At 55.4% G+C, this 22,112-nt stretch overlaps 1 protein-coding gene across 1 annotated transcript; it reads right to left on the reverse strand.

Annotated features, from left to right (window-relative positions):
- Nucleotides 1-889: 889 nt before the first annotated feature.
- LOC103633542 (uncharacterized) lies at nucleotides 890-11,607 on the reverse strand. The gene is made up of 9 exons (NM_001301545.1): nucleotides 11,572-11,607; nucleotides 10,451-10,694; nucleotides 9,905-10,150; nucleotides 9,759-9,812; nucleotides 3,232-3,492; nucleotides 3,102-3,154; nucleotides 2,902-3,016; nucleotides 2,550-2,804; nucleotides 890-1,995 (listed from the first exon to the last, which is right to left on the reverse strand). The coding sequence occupies exons 1-9, from the start codon at nucleotides 11,605-11,607 to the stop codon at nucleotides 890-892; spliced, it is 2,370 nt and encodes a 789-aa protein (NP_001288474.1).
- Between the last annotated feature and the right edge of the window lie 10,505 nt (nucleotides 11,608-22,112).

The following is a 22,112-nucleotide window of genomic DNA, read 5'->3' on the forward strand; positions in this document are numbered from 1 at the left end:
CTGCTGAAATCAGCACTTATTCGCGACACGTTTTAGACCGTTTCGGACTTTTTAGTGTCCAATTCGCGATCCGTTTGTTGTGCAGGTCTCATGTGAATATTAGAAACATTTTGAATCGTGAGATCACTGGTTTATTGATGTGAATTTGGTTTAAACACTTACTTTATTTTAATTGTAGTGAAGTGCTCATTTTTTATGTTTGGCAGAAAAAAAAAATAGTTCTCATTCGCCCCCATGTGCTGAAATTTCCAGACCAGGAGACTATAGCACATAAGACTACGCCAATTTAAAAGAAACCTTAGAAAAAAGTGCAATTGGCTCTTATCCACTCCTACATGCCGATAGCTTAGCTGCAACTTCCTTATTCCAAGCACACGTGACACGATCAAATTGCGTAATAATAAGCATACTACCATCCAAATGAGCGTCAGATTTTCCGTGAGAAATGCAATTATGTATGCTGTATATATGAAGTGCAAAGGAAGGATGCTCAAATCTGTATGCTAGCTGTAGCCTATTGACAAGCTACAATGCTTAATTTCCATGATGAACAGAATCTATTTACAAAGGGTTACCGAAAGCTCTGGTGAACAAACGGTGGCAACCGGCCGATTCGGCTACTGTGTGTCTTATGCCACCACCTTGATGAAACTACGATACAGATACGGTGCAGAGCAGAGACAAAACTAACTAATTACTTCATCTGTTTCTTTTTATTTTTGTCGCTGGATACTGTAATTTTACACTATCCAGCGACAAATAAAAAGAAACGGAGAGAGTATCTCCAGCAGTAAGTCTGGGTCCAAAACAAGCATATCGTATCACCCGAAAGAAAATGAAAATCCCCCCGTGCTGCTTTGACTTTGAGGGCAGGCCGCCTGGGTTACACTTACACGTAGTAGATCATGCCGACCTCGATGAGGCTGATGTGGGGGATGTGCAGCGTCACCGACGGCCCCCTGCAGTTCTTCCGGAGGAAGGAGTAGGCGTAGTTGATGGCGAACGTCTTGAGGAAATTGGAGTTCTTCCTCGCCTTCACGTACGAGTGGCCGATGATGTAGGCCGCGCCGGCCTCCTTGGCCTCCAGGAGGTCGGACAGCTCGTCCCTCACCTGCGGCTCGATCCGCTCCTCCTCGTCGATCTGGAACCGCACCCTCCTCCGCCGCCGGCTGACGGTGCCGGCGGACTCCTGCTCGTAGATGGACTGCAGGCTCCGGAGCGTCTCCGACTTGCTGCTCCTGGACAGGGACGTGCCTTCCGCGTCCTCGGCGGAGGCCATCATCACCAGCCCGGTCCCCGTCGTGCCGGTGGTGTGCACGACCGCCATCCTGCCCTCCGTCGACGACTCGTAGCTCCTCCCCGTCCCCGACGAGGCCGACTCCTCGGCCTCCATCTGGATGAACCGGGCGATGCTCATCACCAGGTTGTTCTCGAAGTTCTCGTCGTCCTTCTGCACGTCCTTGTACCCGTACCTGACGATGCACCGGTACATGCGGTACTCCCTGGGGCCGATCCGCCCGATGAGGTACCGCTCGTCCATGGGCACGTACGGCACCGGCACGGACTTGACGCACACGAAGACCAGCACCTGGTGGAACGCCGGCAGGTTGGTGACGAAGTGGGAGAAGATGGCCGGCACGCCCGTCACCAGCTCCGTGTAGATGAGGCCGATCCCGGGCACGCGCACGATGCCCAGGCTCGGGCCCAGGTTCAGGATCCATCTCATGGACACCTTGTTCTGGAGGTCGAACAGGTACTTCCGCCGCGTGCCGTAGTGCCACACGTACATGATGAACATGAACACGGCGGATAGCGCGATCGGAGCCCAGCCTCCCTGGGGAACCTTCATCACTGCTGCAGACAGGTAGGCGCCTTCGAGTGCCCCAAAGAATACGAAGAATAGCAAGGAGATGAGGAGATTCTTTTGCCACACGAAGATGATGACCAATGACATCAGACAGGTGGTGACAAACATCACAGTGATGCACGCGAGACCTGAAATCATCATACCAACGAAGGGAGCGGTATTCACCGATGGTTGATTCAGTGTGAGGAATTCGTGAAAAATATGATGGCAGAGAATATCGATGTAATGTGCATCAAGATATGGAGAGAATGCTAGAACCAACAAACTGACTATCCACCTCCAAAGTTATGAGCACCGTACTTACAACCTATCCAAGAAAATTGGCAGCTTTGGTTTCTAATATAGAAAGGAAAAAAAATAACAGCTGGCCTTCATAAGTTGCAAAACGCAGTAATTGCCTAGTGCAAAATATAGAGTTGCACATTTCATTGATATTTGATTTGTTTAACTAAAAGTGACGGTACAAATGTACGGGGTATATGATAGCAATTAGTGGTCAAAATGAGAGGGTGCACTGTCTATATCAACCACAAAGTTGAAAACGGCTTAAACTTAGGGTCTTGAATGAAATGGAGAATTTGCAGGTGACGTAAACGGAAGCACCATATGGTTCCAAAATAAAATCCATGCGCTTGGTAGGACTTGCCCAGTTTATGCAGTACTGAAATGGTCAGGGGCTTACCATAAGCATTTCCTATCACTGTTATGTCACGGAAGCCAAGTGTCACAGCTAAACAGAGGACCATCAGAATCCAATTTATCTCAGGTATGTAAATCTGGCCACGGATCCACCTTGAAGTATGCACGACCTTTACCCGTGGAAAGCATCCCAAGGCAAGGCACTGCTTAACGATAGAAAAGGTTGCAGATATAATAGCTTGGCTGCCCAAAATTGCAGCAAGAGTTGCTATGACGAACACAGGCCAAAATAAAGGACCTGCAAACATGATGTGATATGATTCAACAGTCAACACTATTTTTTGGCAACATATGAAGCAACAAGTCACAAAAAACTTAAGTGTTCTGAAGCTTACTTGGAATAGAAAGATAAAAACTGTTATATACAGCTGGTATGTTTTTAGACAGAAACGCAGCCTGTCCCATGTATTGCAGCACAAGACAGGGATATATGACACTGACAAAAGCCAACTGCAAGCAGGGAAAGAACTAAATTATGCATAAAATTCTTTTTTAAGTTTTGCCTAACATATAAACCATTCTTCATAGTTCATACCCTGATAGATGCAGCAGAGAAGTGGCCAAGATCGGCAAACATAGCTTCGGTACCTGCATGTAAGACACAAATCAGTAAGACAACTATTCTTTTAAAAAAAAAAGGAAATAGCTGGTCAACTTGAATTCACCTGTGATAGCAAGAAGTACCCCACCAAGAGATATCCAACCATCTTTTCCAGTTTTCTTGAAAAACTTTACAATATAGTGTGGAGAAAGAGCAACAAATATTCTAGGATTCCAACGGATGATGTTATATAGTCCAATGATACCAATGCTCAAGAGCCAGAGCACAATAATCGGAGCGAACAAGAATGCCACCTTATGAGTACCTCGGTGCTGCAGAGCAAAGAGACCAACAAGCATAACACATGCGATGAATACGATCCATCCTGTGCACCAGCAAGTTGGTCAGGATGCTGATATATTTGTCGAGAAAGGAAAACATTGCATATAGTTTATAATTAGTGTTCTTAATGCACAAAACCCCACCACACATAAATTAACAATTATTTGTTTACTTCTCTGTCATGTGGAACATTTCTTTTGCAAGGAATCTGGCACATGAGCATACATACACAAGAAATACCAATCTGCATCAAGACAAATCAGGCTCCGACATTCATATAAGTTGGAATGGAAACCCTAAACCCTAACAGGGGTTGGGTGGTGTATTAATAGACTTGAGTACTGAGCTAGGCCCATTACAGAGGGGCGAGACAGTAATTACATAGGGAACAACCCCAAACCCTAAACGGGTATTCTAACACCCCCCCGCAGTCACAACTCTATCCTGTACAGATGTTGAGACTGGAGCGAAAGTCTAAAAATACACTCGACGGTAACCCCTTGGTGAAGATGTCAGCGAATTGCAGCGTGGTGGGGACGCTGAGAACCCGAACGTCACCGGCAGCGACACGCTCGCGGACGAAGTGCAAGTCAATCTCCACGTGCTTCGTGCGCTGATGCTGCACGAGATTGGTGGAGAGGTAGACCGCACTGACGTTGTCGCAGTAGACGAGGGTGGCGCGCTGAAGGGGACTGTGGAGCTCGTGGAAGAGTTGTCGTAGCCAGGAGGCCTCTGCCACGCCGTTGGCCACGGCGCGGTACTCGGCCTCAGCGCTGGAGCGAGAGACGACGGGCTGCCGTTTGGCGGCCCAAGAGACGAGGTTGGCACCTAGGAACACGGCGTAACCGGAGGTGGACCGGCGCGTGTCGAGACAGCCAGCCCAGTCAGCATCGGTGTAGACCACAAGCTCCGACGTCGGGGATGGTCGGAGTAGGAGGCCGTAGTCGAGGGAGCCGCGGAGGTAGCGCAGAATCCGCTTGAGCGCGGTGAGATGGGGCTCCCGCGAAGTGTGCATATGCAGGCACACCTGCTGGACGGCGTAAGCGATGTCGGGCCTGGAGAAGGTGAGGTACTGGAGCGCACCGGTCAGGCTCCGGTAAGACGTCGCGTCAGCGACCGGAGGCCCGTCGTCCTCAGAGAGCTTCGCCTGGGTGTCGACAGGCGTGGAGCAAGGCTTGCAGTCAGACACGCCAGCCCGCTCCAGGATGTCGATGGCGTACTGGCGCTGGTGGAGGAAGAGACCCTGAGGCCGGCGCTCGGCGGTGATGCCGAGGAAGTGGTGAAGGGGCCCCAGGTCCTTCATGGCGAATTCCCGCTGAAGGGCGACAATCGTGCGGTGAAGAAGGTCGGCGGTGGATGCCGTGAGCACAATGTCATCGACGTAGAGCAGGAGGTAGACGGTGTCGTCGCCGCGCCGATAGATGAACAGGGACGTGTCCGACTTGGCCTCGACGAAGCCGATGGAGGCCAGGTAGGAGGCGAAGCGACTGTACCATGCTCCTGGCGCCTGCTTGAGGCCGTACAGGGACCGGTTCAGCCGGCAGACCAGATCCGGACGGTCAGCGTCGACGAAGCCGGTGGGCTGGCTGCAGTAGACAGTCTCCGTCAGAGTGCCATGGAGGAAGGCATTCTTGACGTCGAGCTGGTGGATCGCCCAGTCGCGGGAGAGGGCGAGGGAGAGGACGGCGCGAACAGTGGCGAACTTGACGACGGGGCTGAAGGTCTCGTCGTAGTCCACTCCGGGGCGCTGGGTGAAGCCCCGAAGGACCCAACGGGCCTTGTAGCGGTCGAGGGAGCCGTCCGAGGTCAGCTTGTGGCGAAATAGCCACTTGCCGGTGACCACGTTGGTGCCTGGTGGACGCAGCACCAGGTCCCAGGTGTGGTTGGCCAAGAGGGCCGCGTACTCCTCCTCCATAGCACGACGCCAATGTGGGTCGGCGAGGGCAGCGCGAACGGAGGAGGGCACAGGGGATGCGTTCGGGGGAGTGCAGGTCGTATCCGCTGCCAGGATCAGCCGGTCGACGGGGCGAAGAACGCCAGCGGCGCGTCGAGTCACCATGGGGTGGACGTGCCCAGGGTCGCGGTGGATGGCGATCGGGTGGTACACTGACGACTCGGAGCGGGCCGCCGGAACGTCGGGAGTGACGGGTATGGCCGGCTCGCGGCGGTGATAGACGACGACGGGGTCGGCAAAGCGGGCCGTGCTCGTCGACGGGCCCGAGTCGACAGGCGCCGAGGTGGCGGCGTGGCTGCGACAGTGGTAGACGAGCACGGGGTCGGCGAAGCGAGTCGGGGTCGACGGGGCCGCGCGTGGCGCAGGCAGGGTCGTTGGGGCCGCGCGTGGCGCAGGCGTGATCGACGGGGCCGCGTGTGGCACAGGCGGGGTCGTCGGGGCCGCGCGTGGCGCAGACAGGATCGATGGGGCCGCGCATGGCGCAGGTATGATCGACGAGGCCGCGCGTGGCGCAGGTGGGGTCGACGGGGCCGCGCGTGGCACGGGAATGGGCGCGAGCTGTGGCGTCGTGGCCGCACGAGGAGCAGGTAACGACGCAAGACGGGGCGCCGGGGGTGGGAGGGGAACCGGATCGGACTCGAGGAGGGAGTCAAGATCGGTGGGTGGGGTGGAGCCTGCAAGGGGAAACATATCTTCGTCGAAGACGACGTGACGAGAGATGATGATGCGGTGGGAGGTGAGGTCCAGGCACCGATACCCCTTGTGGTCAGGGGAGTAGCCGAGGAAGAGGTAGCGAGTGGAGCGAGGAGAAAGCTTGTTAGGGGCGGTAGCGGAAATGTTAGGGTAGCAGGCACAGCCGAACACGCGCAGGTGTTCGTAGGAAGGGGTTGTGCCGTACAGGGCGAAGTGAGGTGTAGGGTGGCTCACCGCCTTCGAGGGAAGACGGTTGAGGAGATGCGTGGCGGTATGAAGGGCCTCTGCCCAGTAGGTGGCAGGGAGAGACGCCTGAAAGAGAAGGCAGCGGATCATGTTGGTGGTGGTGCGAATCATGCGCTCGGCCCTGCCGTTCTGAGTAGAGGTGTAGGGACACGAAAGACGCAATTGGACGCCGTGAGTGAGGAAGAAAGAACGGGAGCGTTGTTGTCGAACTCGCGGCCATTGTCGCACTGCAGGGCACGGACCGGGCGCCGGAACTGGGTGGATACCCAGGCGAAGAAGTGAGTGAGGGTGGTAAACGTGTCGGACTTCAGCCGAAGGGGGAAAGTCCAAAGGAAATGGGAGTAGTCATCCAGAATGACCAGGTAGTATTTGTAGCCGGAGAGGCTAAGGACAGGGGACGTCCAGAGATCACAGTGGACAAGATCAAAGGCCTGGACAGCCCTGGACGTGGAAGTGGAAAAAGGAAGACGGGAGTGACGGCCGAGCTGACAAGCATGACAGAGGCGCTCAGAAGAGCCCCGAGTATATGAGATGTCAGAGTGGCCGGAAAGCTGGGACATGACGTCAGGTCCAGGGTGCCCGAGGCGACGGTGCCAAATGGCAGAGGAGGTGGTAGTAGTAGCAAGAGCATGTGATGTGGTGGTAGTAGTAAGTGCAGGAGATGAGGCTACTCTGGTGTGGGGAGTGGAGGGCAAGTGAAGAGAATAGAGGGGGCCGGAGCTATCACAGCGAGCGAGCACAACATGTGTGGGAAGGTGGCGTATGGTGAGACCCCAGGGGTCGAACTCCATAGAGCACTGGTTGTCACTAGTGAAGCGACGAACCGAGAGGAGGGGATGAGTCAGTCCGGGAGCAACAAGGACGTCGTTAAGGCAGAATGGTCCTGGAAGAACCGATGTACCTACTGAGGTGACCGGGAGGGTGGAACCGTTGCCAACGACGATGGAGGAAGGATGTGAGGGGTGGGGTGGATGGGAGTGGAGTAACGAACTAGTGGTGGGGGTAGTGTGGAAGGAGGCCCCGGAGTCAACCACCCAATCGGTGGTGGTTCGGGGAGGTGGTAGTGGCGAAGGAACGATGTGAGCGGAGAGGGCCAAAGAAGGTGCCCCGACAGAGGCACTAGGAAGGGAGGGAGATGGCATGGGCTCAACCGCTAGGGAGGCGATCGCAGCACGTGGGAAGACAAGTGGTCCAGGCACGTGACGGCCCACCTGAGGGTGGACCTCGACGCAGTCCTGAAGAATAGGGTTCCAGACTGGATCGAAGGACACAAACATGCCCCGGATGAGCTGGCCGTCGTGGAGGAGGACACGCACAGTCACGAGAGCGGCGGGTGAAGTAAAGCTCATGTATGGCGGGGGTGACGCCATGGAACCGGTGTGGGAGGAGACAACGCAGGTAGAGCACGGCGAGGAGTGACGCCGCAGCGGCCACCGCGAGGAGCGGGTGATGGTGATGGGGCGCCAGGGTCGCGGCGGGGAAGGGGCGCGCACGGCGGGCGAGGTCAGCAGGCGGCCGAGCGCACAGGGTGCGGTGCGGACGACGGTCCATCCGACGGGTTTTGGGCGCGGTCGGTCCTCCTGGCTGCCCGGTCGGCGCGGCAGAGCCTAGCGCGGGGCAGCGTTGAGCAGCTGGGCAGGGGCGCGTGAGGCGCCAGGTGCAGGGGAGGCTCCTGGCGGCTGCGCGCGGTGTACAGGGCGCCTGGCGCTGACCACGGCGTGCGGTGCCGGAGCAGAGTGGAGTCCGGCGGGGTCGACAGCAAGCTCGTGGTAGCGCACGGCGAAGTCCCGACGCGAGCTCCAGGGCGCGATGGACGAGAGAGGCAGGGCAACGTCGACCAAGCTCGAGCAGGGAGAGGCACGACCGAGGGAGGAAGAGGATGGCCGAACCTGCCGCGCAGAGGGACGGGGCGCGCGCACCGGCGGCGTAGGGGCGCGGAGGAGGCGGAGCCGACGGCGCGGGCGCAACTGGAGAGGCTCCACCGGGCGGCGCGCGGCTGGTGGCCTGAGTGCGCGGCGCTTCGGTCGCAGGCGCGCAGGGGCTTCGGGTGCAGCGCCTGGGCACGGCCGGGTCGGGGGAGAGCGTCGGTTCGGTGCGGGAGACGCGGGGCAGGGTGCGCGGCTCCGGCGGGGACGCTCGGGTGCACAGCAGTCGGCAGGGAGAGAGGAGAGAGAGCCGGGTGGGAGGCGGCGGCTGGAGGGAGGAGAGGGCGGGGCTGACGGCACCCGAGAGGGAGGTGGCTGGAAAAACAAAATTAATTTGGCTCTGGTACCAAGTTGGAATGGAAACCCTAAACCCTAACAGGGGTTGGGTGGTGTATTAATAGACTTGAGTACTGGGCCAGGCCCATTACAGAGGGGCGAGACAGTAATTACATAGGGAACAACCCCAAACCCTAAACGGGTATTCTAACAATATACCCCATCAGGTTGAAATCTGTATAGCATCAGCATATAGCATGCAAGGCAGTTTTGGAGATGTACAGGTTCAAATTGAAGACATTGCAAATAAGCAACAGAACTAAAAAATATTCAATAGAATTCATATTTCACAAACCAATTCTTGCTACTGTTTTCCAGGTAACTTGGATTACCATTTATCAAGATAGGTTTCGTGACAGTATTTTCACAATTAATAGATGGCAGTGTTTTTAAAATCCGTGTAAGTTTGAAAATTTATACAACTAGAACAAGATATTCGAACATGGAATGAAATGATTTTTTGAACATACTACCATAACAAAAGGTAATATCAACTCGATAAGTTAATGAAGTTTAAGGGAGTGTTTGAATGCACTAGAGCTAATAGTTAGTTAACTAAAAATTGCTAGTGAAATTAGCTAGCTAACAAATACTCCCTCCGTCCTATTTTATTGTTCATTTTAGCTCCATATTTTGTGTCCATATTCAAATAGATGACAACGAATTTAGACACATATATAAAACACATAAATTAAATATTGTATGAATCCATTGACACCCTAAACGAATTCTATTTTGGGACGCAGGGAGTATCTAGCAAACTATTAGCTAATTTGCTAAAAATATCTAATAGCTGAACTATTAGTTAGATTGTTTGGATGTTTCGGCTAATTTTAGCAGCTAACTATTAGCTCTAGTGCATTCAAACATGGTCTAAGTCCATATTACAAATTACAAGGATACTAAATTACAGATTGAGTTCAGCCCCTCAGCACACTACCCAAATCTAAGAGATCAGTTAAGGAAAATAGTTTGTGATGTTGACTTCCAATCTAAGATACAAAAATTCAGCCAACTGCCTGTTGTTCTATAAGCATGACTAATGGAACGCCTTCTGAAGACGGCCGTTCTAAATGTAAGATGATTAGAATAGAGTTCTTCATGAGTTTCTCAAAAACAACATGCAGTTGTAAAGAAAATAGAAACGACGCATACCATCTCCTAGTCCACTTGTGGCAGGATCTTGTAATCCAGAGATGGCTGACAGAACTGCATTAGCCAAAACATTGGATGTCGCAGGTCAGTACAAATGTACTGACATAACTAAACGAAGTGAAGAAACTAGGAGATGGAGTGCATACCAGATATAGTTGGTGTAAAGACACCATCACCTATCACCATGCACGCACCAAACAGTACAAAAAGAAGTAAACAGGTCCGCAGCTTCCTGTGCTTCTCCAGAAACCTTTTGAATGGAGAGGAAACCACAGCTCGATCAGTGCCTGGATGGTAATAAGTTGACAGCTCTTCATCTGCTGCTTGCTGGTTTGGCAGCAGACTGAATTTTGCATGCCTGCAAAGAAGTGAGTACAAAGCAAAAGCTCCACCTGTATAACACATTAATTGTGATCAGGTAACATAATAACAGCGAGCGGAACGTACCAAAGAAAGAAACACACTAGCTAGCTAAACGAAGCAACTGATAGACAACTTTTTTTTAGAATCAACTGCTAGAAAGTTGAGCGAACATACTTGTTGCACAAAGTTGCATGTCCTAAGCTAAGGTGTTTTCTGAAGATACAAGCAAAACTAGCTTAGAATACAGCATATGCATTTTTTTAAATAAAAAACTCCGACAGTGCAGAAAGGCATCAATAACACAATAATATTGCAACCAAGTTGCTTACCTTCCCCATTATCATCCGCGCTCAAGACAATTATGACATACTTCAGCAACGGAACAAGTGTGAAGGTCCAAAACACCAGAGAAAACAACCCAAAGATGGTTGTCTCATCAAGGTAACCGTTCAGTCTCCCAGACAGTGAGTTTCTGTAGACATACAAAGGCGATGTGCTCAAGTCTCCATACACCACGCCGAAGCTCTGGAACGCTAGGAGGGAGAGAGTACTGCAGTAACTTTTCCACTGAACCTGCAAAATTAAACAAACAACCATAACCATGCAAGTGGTGAGTAGTAGCTAGCAGGAGGTGTTATTAGTGGTCAGTAAGCAGAAAACCATAACTAACTGAAACTGCTGATGTACCCAGATGCAAAACAAAGCAAACTCAGCAATGGCAATAGCCCTCAGAGTCAGAGTCAACTTTCCAGGGGCACCAGCCGAAACTGCTGATGTATTGGTGGTGATTGTTGGCGGCATTAAAGTACTGAAAGTGACGTTTGCTCTAGGAAATTCGACTTACAATTATTCCAAATAAAAAACTGCACATCATTTTTTATGCGAGGAAAAAAGTATTTGAAAACCATAACAATGCGTCAATGCTATAAACAAAACGGTGAAAAAATATGGGGCAGTCATGGTCAGGTCAGGTTTTCGCCGTGAGCAAGTCTGCAAGTAGCATCGAGCAGACGGCTAGACGAGTACCTGGAAAAACTCGAGTAGACGAGTACCATGCAAACGTTGACCCAACTAACTGAAGTGAATCACATGATACGGATGAACCCAGACATCTGCTCCGTAGAAGGCGAGAGCGACTTGACCAACCAGCGATGCAATGGATTGGACACACACGAGTCACGGAACGCCAGAAGCCACATCCCGCGTTCTCCAGCAAAGGCAAAACTCCACCGCGGAACTCCTTCCCCACATCGCGAAACCAAAATCGAATTACGAAGCAATAGCAGAAGCCAATCCACACGCTCGCGAAATCGACCGAAATCAGAACGCGCCCGCGCTAGCGCCTGGCGTTCTCCGGATCGTGGAACGGCCAAAATCGAACGGAATCTCACATCTCAGCAACACCAGACACGAGTCCAGAGCAGAGGGGGCGGGTCGATTAGGCCGTTACCTGCTGCCGCCCGGCGGCGCCGACCTCTTCGTCCATTGCGGCCCGGCCCTTCAACCGGAAGCGACCAGGCGAGTCGCGAGCGCGTAGGCAGCTACGAAGTGGAAGCGAGGCCCAAGCTAAAGACGAAGCCACTACAAAACGGCGGGATAAGGCGGAGGAGGGAAGCTTCCCCTCGTCTAGTTTATATACAGGCGAGGCCGTCGAGACGAAGGAGGGGGGAGAGCTTAACAGGAGAGCGCGGGGGAAAATTGGATGGAGCTTGATGCCCACGTCGCCGTCTGGGCGTCTGGCGTGGCGTAGACCTGCAAACCCGAAGCCAAAGGGTACCGACCCAACAGACGTGGGTACGAATGAAGTTTTTGATCCGTTGATATAACCGGCACCTATCCGATTGACCCGTACCATCCAAAATTGGGTTTATTCCTTATTTTGTATAATAATGATTAAGATATAATAGTGATTATTTTAATAAGTGATCTAGCTAATTATTTAGGAAGTGTTTTGTTGCTGCTTAACGTGAGAAGACTTAAAATCCATAGATATAACTTAATTATTGGTGGTATTTAATTGCTTGTAGTTGAATTATTGCTTAAAAAGTGTACAATGAGTAAAACTCGCGGGTGATCCAAAACCCACCGGGATCTGATGGGTTTGGGTGTGTTTTAGAATTGCAACCCCGAATGCGATGGCGGTCGAGTTTAGATAGACTTCATGGATGTGATCGCGGATGGGGTTTTGCTCCACCCGACTCATTGTCATCCCTACTCTGGTGACCCGCATCATACTCTATGTCCCGCTCCCTATTTTAAACTAGCATGTTCGATGTGGCTTTAAGTCAGTTGTCCGCACTGCTGCTGCAATTTATAGAGAAAAACATTGTAGAAAAAGTAGAGCTCGTTTCGGAATAAGCCGCAACGAACATGTTTAGCTTTCTTTGGAATAAAAGATTATTTCCTAAATTCTAGGTATTTTCTGTGTTTTTGAACGAATTCCTATGAAATTTTTGTACCATTCCTATGAAATTTCTATGTTATCTACATGTAATTTATATTGCAAAACAGTAATTTGTACGACCATTTATATGGTCTATTGGAGATGGCAAGAGCAACAGACCGCGGGGGTGCGGCAACGACGAGGGGCAGGGGTTACATGTATATTTTTTTAGTTTTTTAAAAAATATTGTTTGTATAAATAATATCGAAGATTTTTTTTACAAAAATAACGTATTTGATCACATCGGTTTCCATAACAAGATCAAATCACGTTGTCGCGTTATACTAAACGACACGTTTGACCTACCATTATGGTAGGCCAATCATATTCCTCACAAGTGGCAATGTCCCTCTTCTCTGTCACCACTTTCGTGGTAGAGGATATAGATCCTACGTGTGGCCTCCCATTTCATCCCTTATTTCTTATTTCTCCCAATCATTACTACCGGTCTTTCTCATCCATATCATCCATCAAGGCAAGAAGTTGGTCCTCTCCAAACTTTCTCGACTAAGCACAAGTTGGTGCCTCTCTTGTTTCATATTTCCATGGTTGTTATCACACTACAACACTAGGATACCACCCCATAGAGTGAGTTGAGGGATAGAGCGAGGGATGCATGTTGAAGGCACGCTGACTCTAGATACTTTCGAACTACTAGCATAGTGGTGATTTATGAAGGTTTTGGTTGCAAGATGTGCAATACCATACATCATCTTTATATATGAAGAAGATTACAAACTCAAATATCTATTGCATTGTTGACTGACTAGCTCTTCATTCTCTTTTGACTATGGTGGAGTTCTATTCTAGTTGGTCTCTAATTCAACTATGTGTAGCTTATAAATTAGAAGCCAATATGAAGCCTAGAACTAAAAAAATTGGACATAAAGAGGCTTAAAACACTAGAAAAAGATGAAATGACATATTTTATGTTGCTCTACCCCTCCTTTTTATACAAGTTGTTCGGTTGCCCAACTTTAGGTTGTTGCAGCTGAAATTGCTTGACTATGCAGCTAAAGCTAATGGCTGCTCGTACTGTTCAACCGCTGCAGTTGAAGTTGTAGCTGCAGCTGGATTCATCACAGCCGAACGACTTGTGGGAGAAGAGAGTGATATATGCTTCCTGAGTAGTGGACTACTAGGCTTCGACTAGTAGAAGCTCAATTATTCCTATCTTATTGTAGATATTTTAGGTCGTATGTGAAAGGGAAATGTGTCCTTGGGCCATTTCTAAGTATTTTGGTGATTGAGTGCCAACACAAGTGCTTAAATGTGAATTTATGCTCATGGATGGACAAAGTGCAAATCAAGAGTAAAGGTATGTTTCTAAGCCTTAGTACATTGGTTTTGTGTACTAATATATTTGTCTAAGTGTTAGAAACAGAAAGAAGAAGAAAAGAAAAGAGGTGAAAAAGGCTTGGCTGTGTACAGCCAAAACTTAGCTCAGTCTGGCACACCGGACTGTCCGGTGGTGCACCGGACAGTGTCCGGTGCGCCAGGCTGACTCGGCGTGAAGGGGCCGCTCTCGGGAATTCGCCGACGGCGTACGGCTAAAATTCACCGGACTGTCCGGTGTGCACCTGTCGGGGACCATAATTAGGGGTACCCTCAAGACGCCTAATTCTCAGCTGGTAACCCCCATCAGCATAAAGCTGCAAAGGCCTGATGGGCACGATTAAGTCAGGGATCAGTCCACACGAGTGACTCGATCACGCTTCACCCGAGCCTAGCCTCGGCCGAAGGCAGCCGACCTCGAGAGACTTCCGTCTCGCCCGAGGCCCCCTTTTTATGGCGGACACATCACCGGCTTGCCCAAGGTCTTGGCTTCGCTCAGAAGCAACCTTGACTAAATCACCACACCGACTGACCAAATTGCAGGGGCATTTAACGCAAAGGTGGCCTGACACCTCTATCCTGACACGCGCCCCCGGCAGAGCCGAGGTGACCGCCGTCACTCCACCGCTCCACTGGCCAGTCTGACAGAAGGACAGCGCCGCCTGCGCCACTCCGACTGCAGTGCCACTCGACAAAGTGAGTCTGACAGGCAATCAGGCCTTGCCAAGGGCGCCACGACGAACTCCGCTCCACCCGACCCCAGGGCTCGGACTCGGGCAAAGACCCGGAAGACGGCGAACTCCGCTCCGCCCGACCCCAGGGCTCGGACTCGGGCTAAGACCCGGAAGATGGCGAACTCCGCTCCGCCCGACCCCAGGGCTCGGACTCGGGCAAAGACCCGGAAGACGGCGAACTCCGCTCCGCCCGACCCCAGGGCTCGGACTCGGGCTAAGACCCGGAAGACGGCGAACTCCGCTCCACCCGACCCCAGGGCTCGGACTCGGGCTAAGACCCGGAAGACGGCGAACTCCGCTCCGCCCGACCCCAGGGCTCGGACTCGGGCTAAGACCCGGAAGACGACGAACTCCGCTCCGCCCGACCCCAGGGCTCGGACTCCGCCCTGGCCTCGGCCGAACGACCTCCGCCTCGCCCGACCCCTTGGCTCGGGCTCGGCCACGGCAACTTAAGGCAAGACTCAACCTCGGCTTCGGAGGAAACCCCACGTCGCCCTGCCTAGAGCACAGACCGCCACGTCAACAGGAGACGTCATCATCATCCTACCCCGAATCGACTCGGGTCACGGAGAACAAGACCGGCGTCTCGTCCGGCCAGCTCCGCCAGAGGGGCAATGATGGCGCTCCACAAGCTCTATGACGACGGCGGCCCCCAGCTCTCTTACGGAAGCAGGACAACGTCAGCAGGGACTCGACCGCTCCAACAGCTGTCCCTCCATCAGGCTCCGCCGCACCTCCGATAGCCACGACATCACGCCAGCAGGATGCCCAGATCTCTCCGGCTGCCACATCGGCATGTACCTAGGGCGCTAGCTCTCCCTCCGCTAGACACGTAGCACTCTGCTACATCCCCATTGTACACCTGGGTCCTCTCCTTACGACTATAAAAGGAAGGACCAGGGCCTTCTCAGAGGAGGTTGGCCGCGCGGGACCGAGGACGGGACAGGCGCTCTCTTGGGGCCGCTCGCTTCCCTCACCCGCGTGGACGCTTGTAACCCCCCTACTGCAAGCGCACCCGACCTGGGCGCGGGACGAACACGAAGGCCACGGGACTTCCACCTCTCTCACGCTCGGCTCCGGCCGCCTCGCCTCTCCCCCCTCCGCGCTCGCCCACGCGCTCGACCCATCTGGGCTGGGGCACGCAGCACACTCACTCGTCGGCTTAGGGACCCCCCTGTCTCGAAACGCCGACAGTTGGCGCGCCAGGTAGGGGCCTGCTGCGTGCTGACGAATAGCTCCCCGTCAAGCTCCAGATAGGCAGTCTCCAGCAACCTCTCCGGCCCGGGACGGTGCTTCGTTTCGGGGCTCTCGAGTTCATGTCCTTCGACGGCAGCTACGACATGATACTTCTTCCACCGCCGTGCGACCACGACAATGGCGGCCGACAACCCGCCCGCCGGCGGCGGAATCGACGACGTCTTCCCCGCGTGGTGGAAGAGCTATATTCGGGCTCGCTCCGTTCTCTCCCCCGCCAACGGAGGGGAAGGCGGAGCCGTCAAGGCCAGACGGGAGGCCGCGCTTCGTCAGCCGTCGAGCGAATCGACGCCCCCGACGCCCCGACGGAAGGCACGCCGGACGTCGACCTCGTGTTCGAGACGGAGGCGAGCGCCGTCCCCCCGCGGCACGCTGACCCTGAGCAAGAAGACGACGCCGGCGCGCTCGCGGAAAGCCTGCAGGACGTCGCCCTCGAACCAGAGATGACGGCGCAACCAGTCCCCGATGTGACTACGTCGCTCCTCGTCGACCAAAAGGTAACGACTAACTCCCATCTTGCGTCATTTCGACTCGGCCTCCACCCGCCAAACGACCTCGATTTGGCGGGCGCTCTCATTGAGGCGAGTGCAACCCCACTGAGGTTCTGTATGCGGTCGCCTTGGGACCGACTGACGGACGTCTCGACCTACGGGCCCTCTGGGTCCGAGGAAGATGACGACCCCAGCATCGGTTGGGATTTCTCCGGACTTGGCAACCCCAGTGCCGTGCGGGACTTTATGACCGCATGTGACTACTGTCTGTCCGACTGTTCCGATGGAAGCCGCAGCCTTGGCGACGAGAGCTGCGGTCCAAGCCGCGAATGTTTCCACATCGAGCTGGGGGATCCCACCGAAGGCAACCATCTTGGTATGCCGGAGGATGGTGATCTCCCTAGGCCGGTGCCTCGCGCTGACATCCCACGGGAGCTAGCTGTGGTCCCCGCTCCGGCGGGGGGTTACGACCCACAACTCGAGCAAGTCCGCGAGGCACAGGCCAGGCTCAACGAGGGAGCAGGAGCGCTTGAGACAATCCGTCGGGACGTCGGACAGGCATGGGTGGGCCGACCCCTGGCCGGAGAAATACGTCATCCGCCCCAAGGTCTCCAGCACCGTGTCGCCAACGACGTCAGGATCAGGCCGCCGCCCGCATCCAGCGGGGTCGGTCAGAACCTGGCAACCGCAGCAATGCTCATCCGCGCGATGCCGGAGCCGTCAACCACCGAGGGTCGGCGGATCCAGGGAGAACTCAAGAATCTCCTGGAAGGCGCCGCGGCCCGGCGGGCCGAGAGCACTGCATCCCGAAGGCAAGGATATCCCTCGGAACCTCATGCCGCGACTTCCCGATTCATGCGGGAAGCCTCGGTCTACACCGGGCGCACGCGCAACACCGCGCCGGCGGCCCCGGGCCACCTCGGCAACGAGCACCATCGACGCGACCGTCGGGCTCACCTCGACGAAAGGGTGCACCGAGGCTATCACCCCAGGCGTGGGGGACGCTACGACAGCGGGGAGGATCGGAGTCCTTCGCCCGAACCACCCGGTCCGCAGGCTTTCAGTCGGGCCATCCGACGGGCGCCATTCCCGACCCGGTTCCGACCCCCAACTACTATCGCAAAGTACTCGGGGGAAACGAGACCGGAGCTGTGGCTCGCGGACTACCGCCTTGCCTGCCAACTGGGTGGAACGGACGACGACAACCTCATCATCCGCAACCTCCCCCTGTTCCTCTCCGACACTGCTCGTGCCTGGTTGGAGCACCTGCCTCCGGGGCAGATTTCCAACTGGGACGACTTGGTCCAAGCCTTCGCTGGCAATTTCCAGGGCACATACGTGCGCCCCGGGAATTCCTGGGACCTTCGAAGCTGCCGGCAACAGCCGGGGGAGTCGCTCCGGGACTACATCCGGCGATTCTCGAAGCAGCGCACCGAGCTGCCCAACATCACCGACTCGGATGTCATCGGCGCGTTCCTCGCCGGCACCACTTGCCGCGACCTGGTGAGCAAGCTGGGTCGCAAAACCCCCACCAGGGCGAGCGAGCTGATGGACATCGCCACCAAGTTCGCCTCTGGCCAGGAGGCAGTCGAGGCTATCTTCCGAAAGGACAAGCAGCCCCAGGGCCGCCCATCGGAAGAAGCCCCCGAGGCGTCTGCTCCGCGCGGCGCCAAGAAGAAAGGCAAGAAGAAGTCGCAATCGAAACGCGACGCCGCCGACGCGGACCTTGTCGCCGCCGCCGAGTATAAGAACCCTCGGAAGCCCCCCGGAGGTGCAAACCTCTTCGACAAGATGCTCAAGGAGCTGTGCCCCTACCATCAGGGGCCCGTCAAGCACACCCTCGAGGAGTGCGTCATGCTTCGGCGTCATTTCCACAGGGCCGGGCCACCCGCCGAGGGTGGCAGGGCCCACGACGACGACAAGAACGAAGATTACCCAGCAGGGGGGTTCCCCGAGGTCCGCGACTGCTACATGATCTATGGAGGGCATGCGGCGAGTACCTCGGCTCGGCACCGCAAGCAAGAGCGCCGGGAAGTCTGCTCGGTGAAGGTGGCGGCGCCAGTCTACCTAGACTGGTCCGACAAGCCTATCACTTTCGACTGGGCCGATCACCCCGACCATGTGCCAAGCCCGGGGAAATACCCGCTCGTCGTCGACCCCGTTGTCGGCGATGTCAGGCTCACCAAGGTCCTGATGGACGGGGGCAGCTGCCTCAACATCATCTACGCCGAGACCCTCAAGCTCCTGCGAGTCGATCCGTCCTCCGTCCGAGCAGGCGCTGCGCCCTTCCACGGGATCATCCCTGGGAAGCGCGTCCAGCCCCTCGGGCGACTCGACCTCCCAGTCTGCTTCGGGACACCCTCCAACTTCCGAAGGGAGACCCTGACGTTCGAAGTGGTCGGGTACCGAGGAACCTACCACGCTGTGCTAGGGAGGCCATGCTACGCGAAGTTCATGGCCGTCCCCAACTACACCTACCTGAAGCTCAAGATGTCGGGCCCCAACGGGGTCATCACTATCGGCCCCACATACAAACACGCGTTCGAATGCGACGTGGAGTGCGTGGAGTACGCCGAGGCCCTCGCCGAGTCCGAGGCCCTCATCGCCGACCTGGAGAACCTCTCCAAGGAGGTCCCAGACGTGAAGCGCCATGCCGGCAACTTCGAGCCAGCGGAGACGGTCAAGGCCGTCCCCCTCGACCCCAGTGGCGACACCACCAAGCAGATCCGGATCGGCTCCGGGCTCGACCCCAAATAGGAAGCAGTGCTCGTCGACTTTCTCCGCGCGAACGCCGACGTCTTTGCGTGGAGTCCCTCGGACATGCCCGGCATACCGAGGGATGTCGCCGAGCACTCGCTGGATATTCGGGCCGGAGCCCGACCCGTCAGACAGCCTCTACGCCGATTCGACAAGGAGAAGCGCAGAGCGATTGGCGAAGAGATCCACAAGCTAATGGCGGCAGGGTTCATCAAAGAGGTATTCCATCCCGAATGGCTTGCCAACCCTGTGCTTGTGAGGAAGAAAGGGGGGAAATGGCGGATGTGTGTAGACTACACTGGTCTCAACAAAGCATGTCCGAAGGTTCCCTACCCTCTGCCTCGCATCGACCAAATCGTGGATTCCACTGCTGGGTGCGAAACCCTGTCCTTCCTCGATGCCTACTCAGGGTATCACCAGATCCGAATGAAAGAGTCCGACCAGCTCGCGACTTCTTTCATCACGCCGTTCGGCATGTACTGCTATGTCACCATGCCGTTCGGCTTGAGGAATGCAGGTGCGACGTACCAGCGGTGCATGAACCATGTGTTCGGCGAACACATCGGTCGCACGGTCGAGGCCTACGTCGATGACATCGTAGTCAAGACTCGGAAGGCTTCCGACCTCCTCTCCGACCTTGAAGTGACATTCCGGTGTCTCAAGGCGAAAGGAGTCAAGCTTAATCCTGAGAAGTGTGTCTTCGGGGTGCCCCGAGGCATGCTCCTAGGTTTCATCGTCTCCGAGCGAGGCATCGAGGCCAACCCGGAGAAGATCGCGACCATCACCAGCATGGGACCCATCAAGGACTTAAAAGGGGTACAGAGGGTCATGGGATGCCTCGCGGCCCTGAGCCGCTTCATCTCACGCCTCGGCGAAAGAGGTCTGCCTCTGTACCGCCTCTTAAGGAAGGCCGAATGTTTCGCTTGGACCCCTGAGGCCGAGGAAGCCCTCGACAACCTGAAGGCGCTCCTTACGAAGGCGCCCGTCTTGGTGCCCCCGGCGGATGGAGAAGCCCTCTTGGTCTACGTCGCCGCGACCACTCAGGTGGTTAGCGCCGCGATCGTGGTCGAGAGGCAAGAGGAAGGGCATGCATTGCCCGTTCAGAGGCCGGTCTACTTCGTCAGCGAAGTGCTGTCCGAGACCAAGATCCGCTACCCACAAGTTCAAAAGCTGCTGTATGCTGTGATCCTGACAAGGCGGAAGCTGCGACACTACTTCGAGTCTCACCCGGTAACTGTGGTGTCATCCTTCCCCCTGGGGGAGATCATCCAGTGCCGAGAAGCCTCGGGCAGGATCGCAAAGTGGGCGGTGGAAATCATGGGAGAAACGATCTCGTTCGCCCCTCGGAAGGCCATCAAGTCCCAGGTATTGGCGGATTTCGTGGCCGAATGGGTCGACACCCAGTTGCCAACGGCTCCGATCCAACCGGAGCTCTGGACCATGTTTTTCGACGGGTCGCTGATGAAGACAGGAGCCGGCGCGGGCCTGCTCTTCATCTCGCCCCTCGGGAAGCACTTGCGCTACGTGCTGCGCCTCCACTTCCCGGCGTCCAACAATGTGGCCGAGTACGAAGCTCTGGTCAACGGATTGCGGATCGCCATCGAGCTAGGGGTCAGACGCCTCGACGCCCGCGGTGATTCGCAGCTCGTCATCGACCAAGTCATGAAGAACTCCCACTGCCGCGACCCGAAGATGGAGGCCTACTGCGACGAGGTTCGGCGCCTGGAAGACAAGTTCTTCGGGCTCGAGCTCAACCACATCGCTCGGCGCTACAACGAAACCGCAGACAAGCTGGCGAAGATAGCCTCGGGGCGAACGACAGTCCCCCCGGACGTCTTCTCCCGGGACCTGCATCAACCCTCCGTCAAGCTCGACGACGCGCCCGAGCCCGAGGTACCCTCGGCTCAGCCCGAGGTACCCTCGGCTCGGCCCGAGGTACCCTCGGCCCCCGAGGGCGGGGCATTGAACATCGAGGAAGGGCAGAGCGGGGCCGCGCCAGACCAAGGTTGGCAGGCCCCGTACCTGCAATATCTCCGTCGAGGAGAGCTACCCCTCGACCAAGTCGAGGCTCGGCGGGTAGCACGACGCGCCAAGTCATTCGTCTTGCTGGGCGACAAAGAGGAGCTCTACCATCGCAGCCCCTCGGGCATCCTCCAGCGATGCATCTCCATCGCCGAAGGTCGGGAACTGCTGCAAGAAGTACACTCGGGGGCTTGCGGCCACCACGCAGCACCCCGAGCCCTTGTTGGAAATGCTTTCCGGCAAGGCTTCTACTGGCCAACGGCGGTGGCTGACGCCACTAGAATTGTCCGCACCTGCGAAGGGTGCCAATTCTATGCGAAGCGGACACATCTGCCCGCTCAGGCTCTGCAGACAATACCCATCACCTGGCCCTTCGCTGTATGGGGTCTGGACCTCGTCGGCCCCTTGCAGAAGGCGCCCGGGGGCTACACGCACCTGCTGGTCGCCATCGACAAATTCTCCAAGTGGATCGAGGTCCGACCTCTGAACAGCATCAGGTCCGAACAGGCGGTGGCATTCTTCACCAACATCATCCATCGCTTCGGGGTCCCAAACTCCATCATCACCGACAATGGCACCCAGTTCACCGGCAAAAAATTCTTGGATTTTTGCGAGGATCACCATATCCGGGTGGACTGGGCCGCCGTGGCTCATCCCATGTCGAATGGGCAAGTAGAGCGTGCCAACGGCATGATTCTACAAGGGCTCAAGCCTCGGATCTACAACGACCTCAACAAGTTCGGCAGGCGATGGATGAAGGAACTCCCCTCGGTGGTCTGGAGCCTAAGGACGACGCCGAGTCGTGCCACGGGCTTCACGCCGTTTTTCCTGGTCTACGGGGCTGAAGCTATCTTGCCCACTGACCTGGAACACGGCTCCCCGAGGGCGAGGGCATACACCGAACAAAGCAACCAAGCTAGCCGAGAAGATTCGCTGGACCAGCTGGAGGAGGCTC

The sequence above is a fragment of the Zea mays genome, chromosome 7 (genome assembly GCF_902167145.1).
Source record: "Zea mays cultivar B73 chromosome 7, Zm-B73-REFERENCE-NAM-5.0, whole genome shotgun sequence".
NCBI lineage: Eukaryota > Viridiplantae > Streptophyta > Magnoliopsida > Poales > Poaceae > Zea > Zea mays.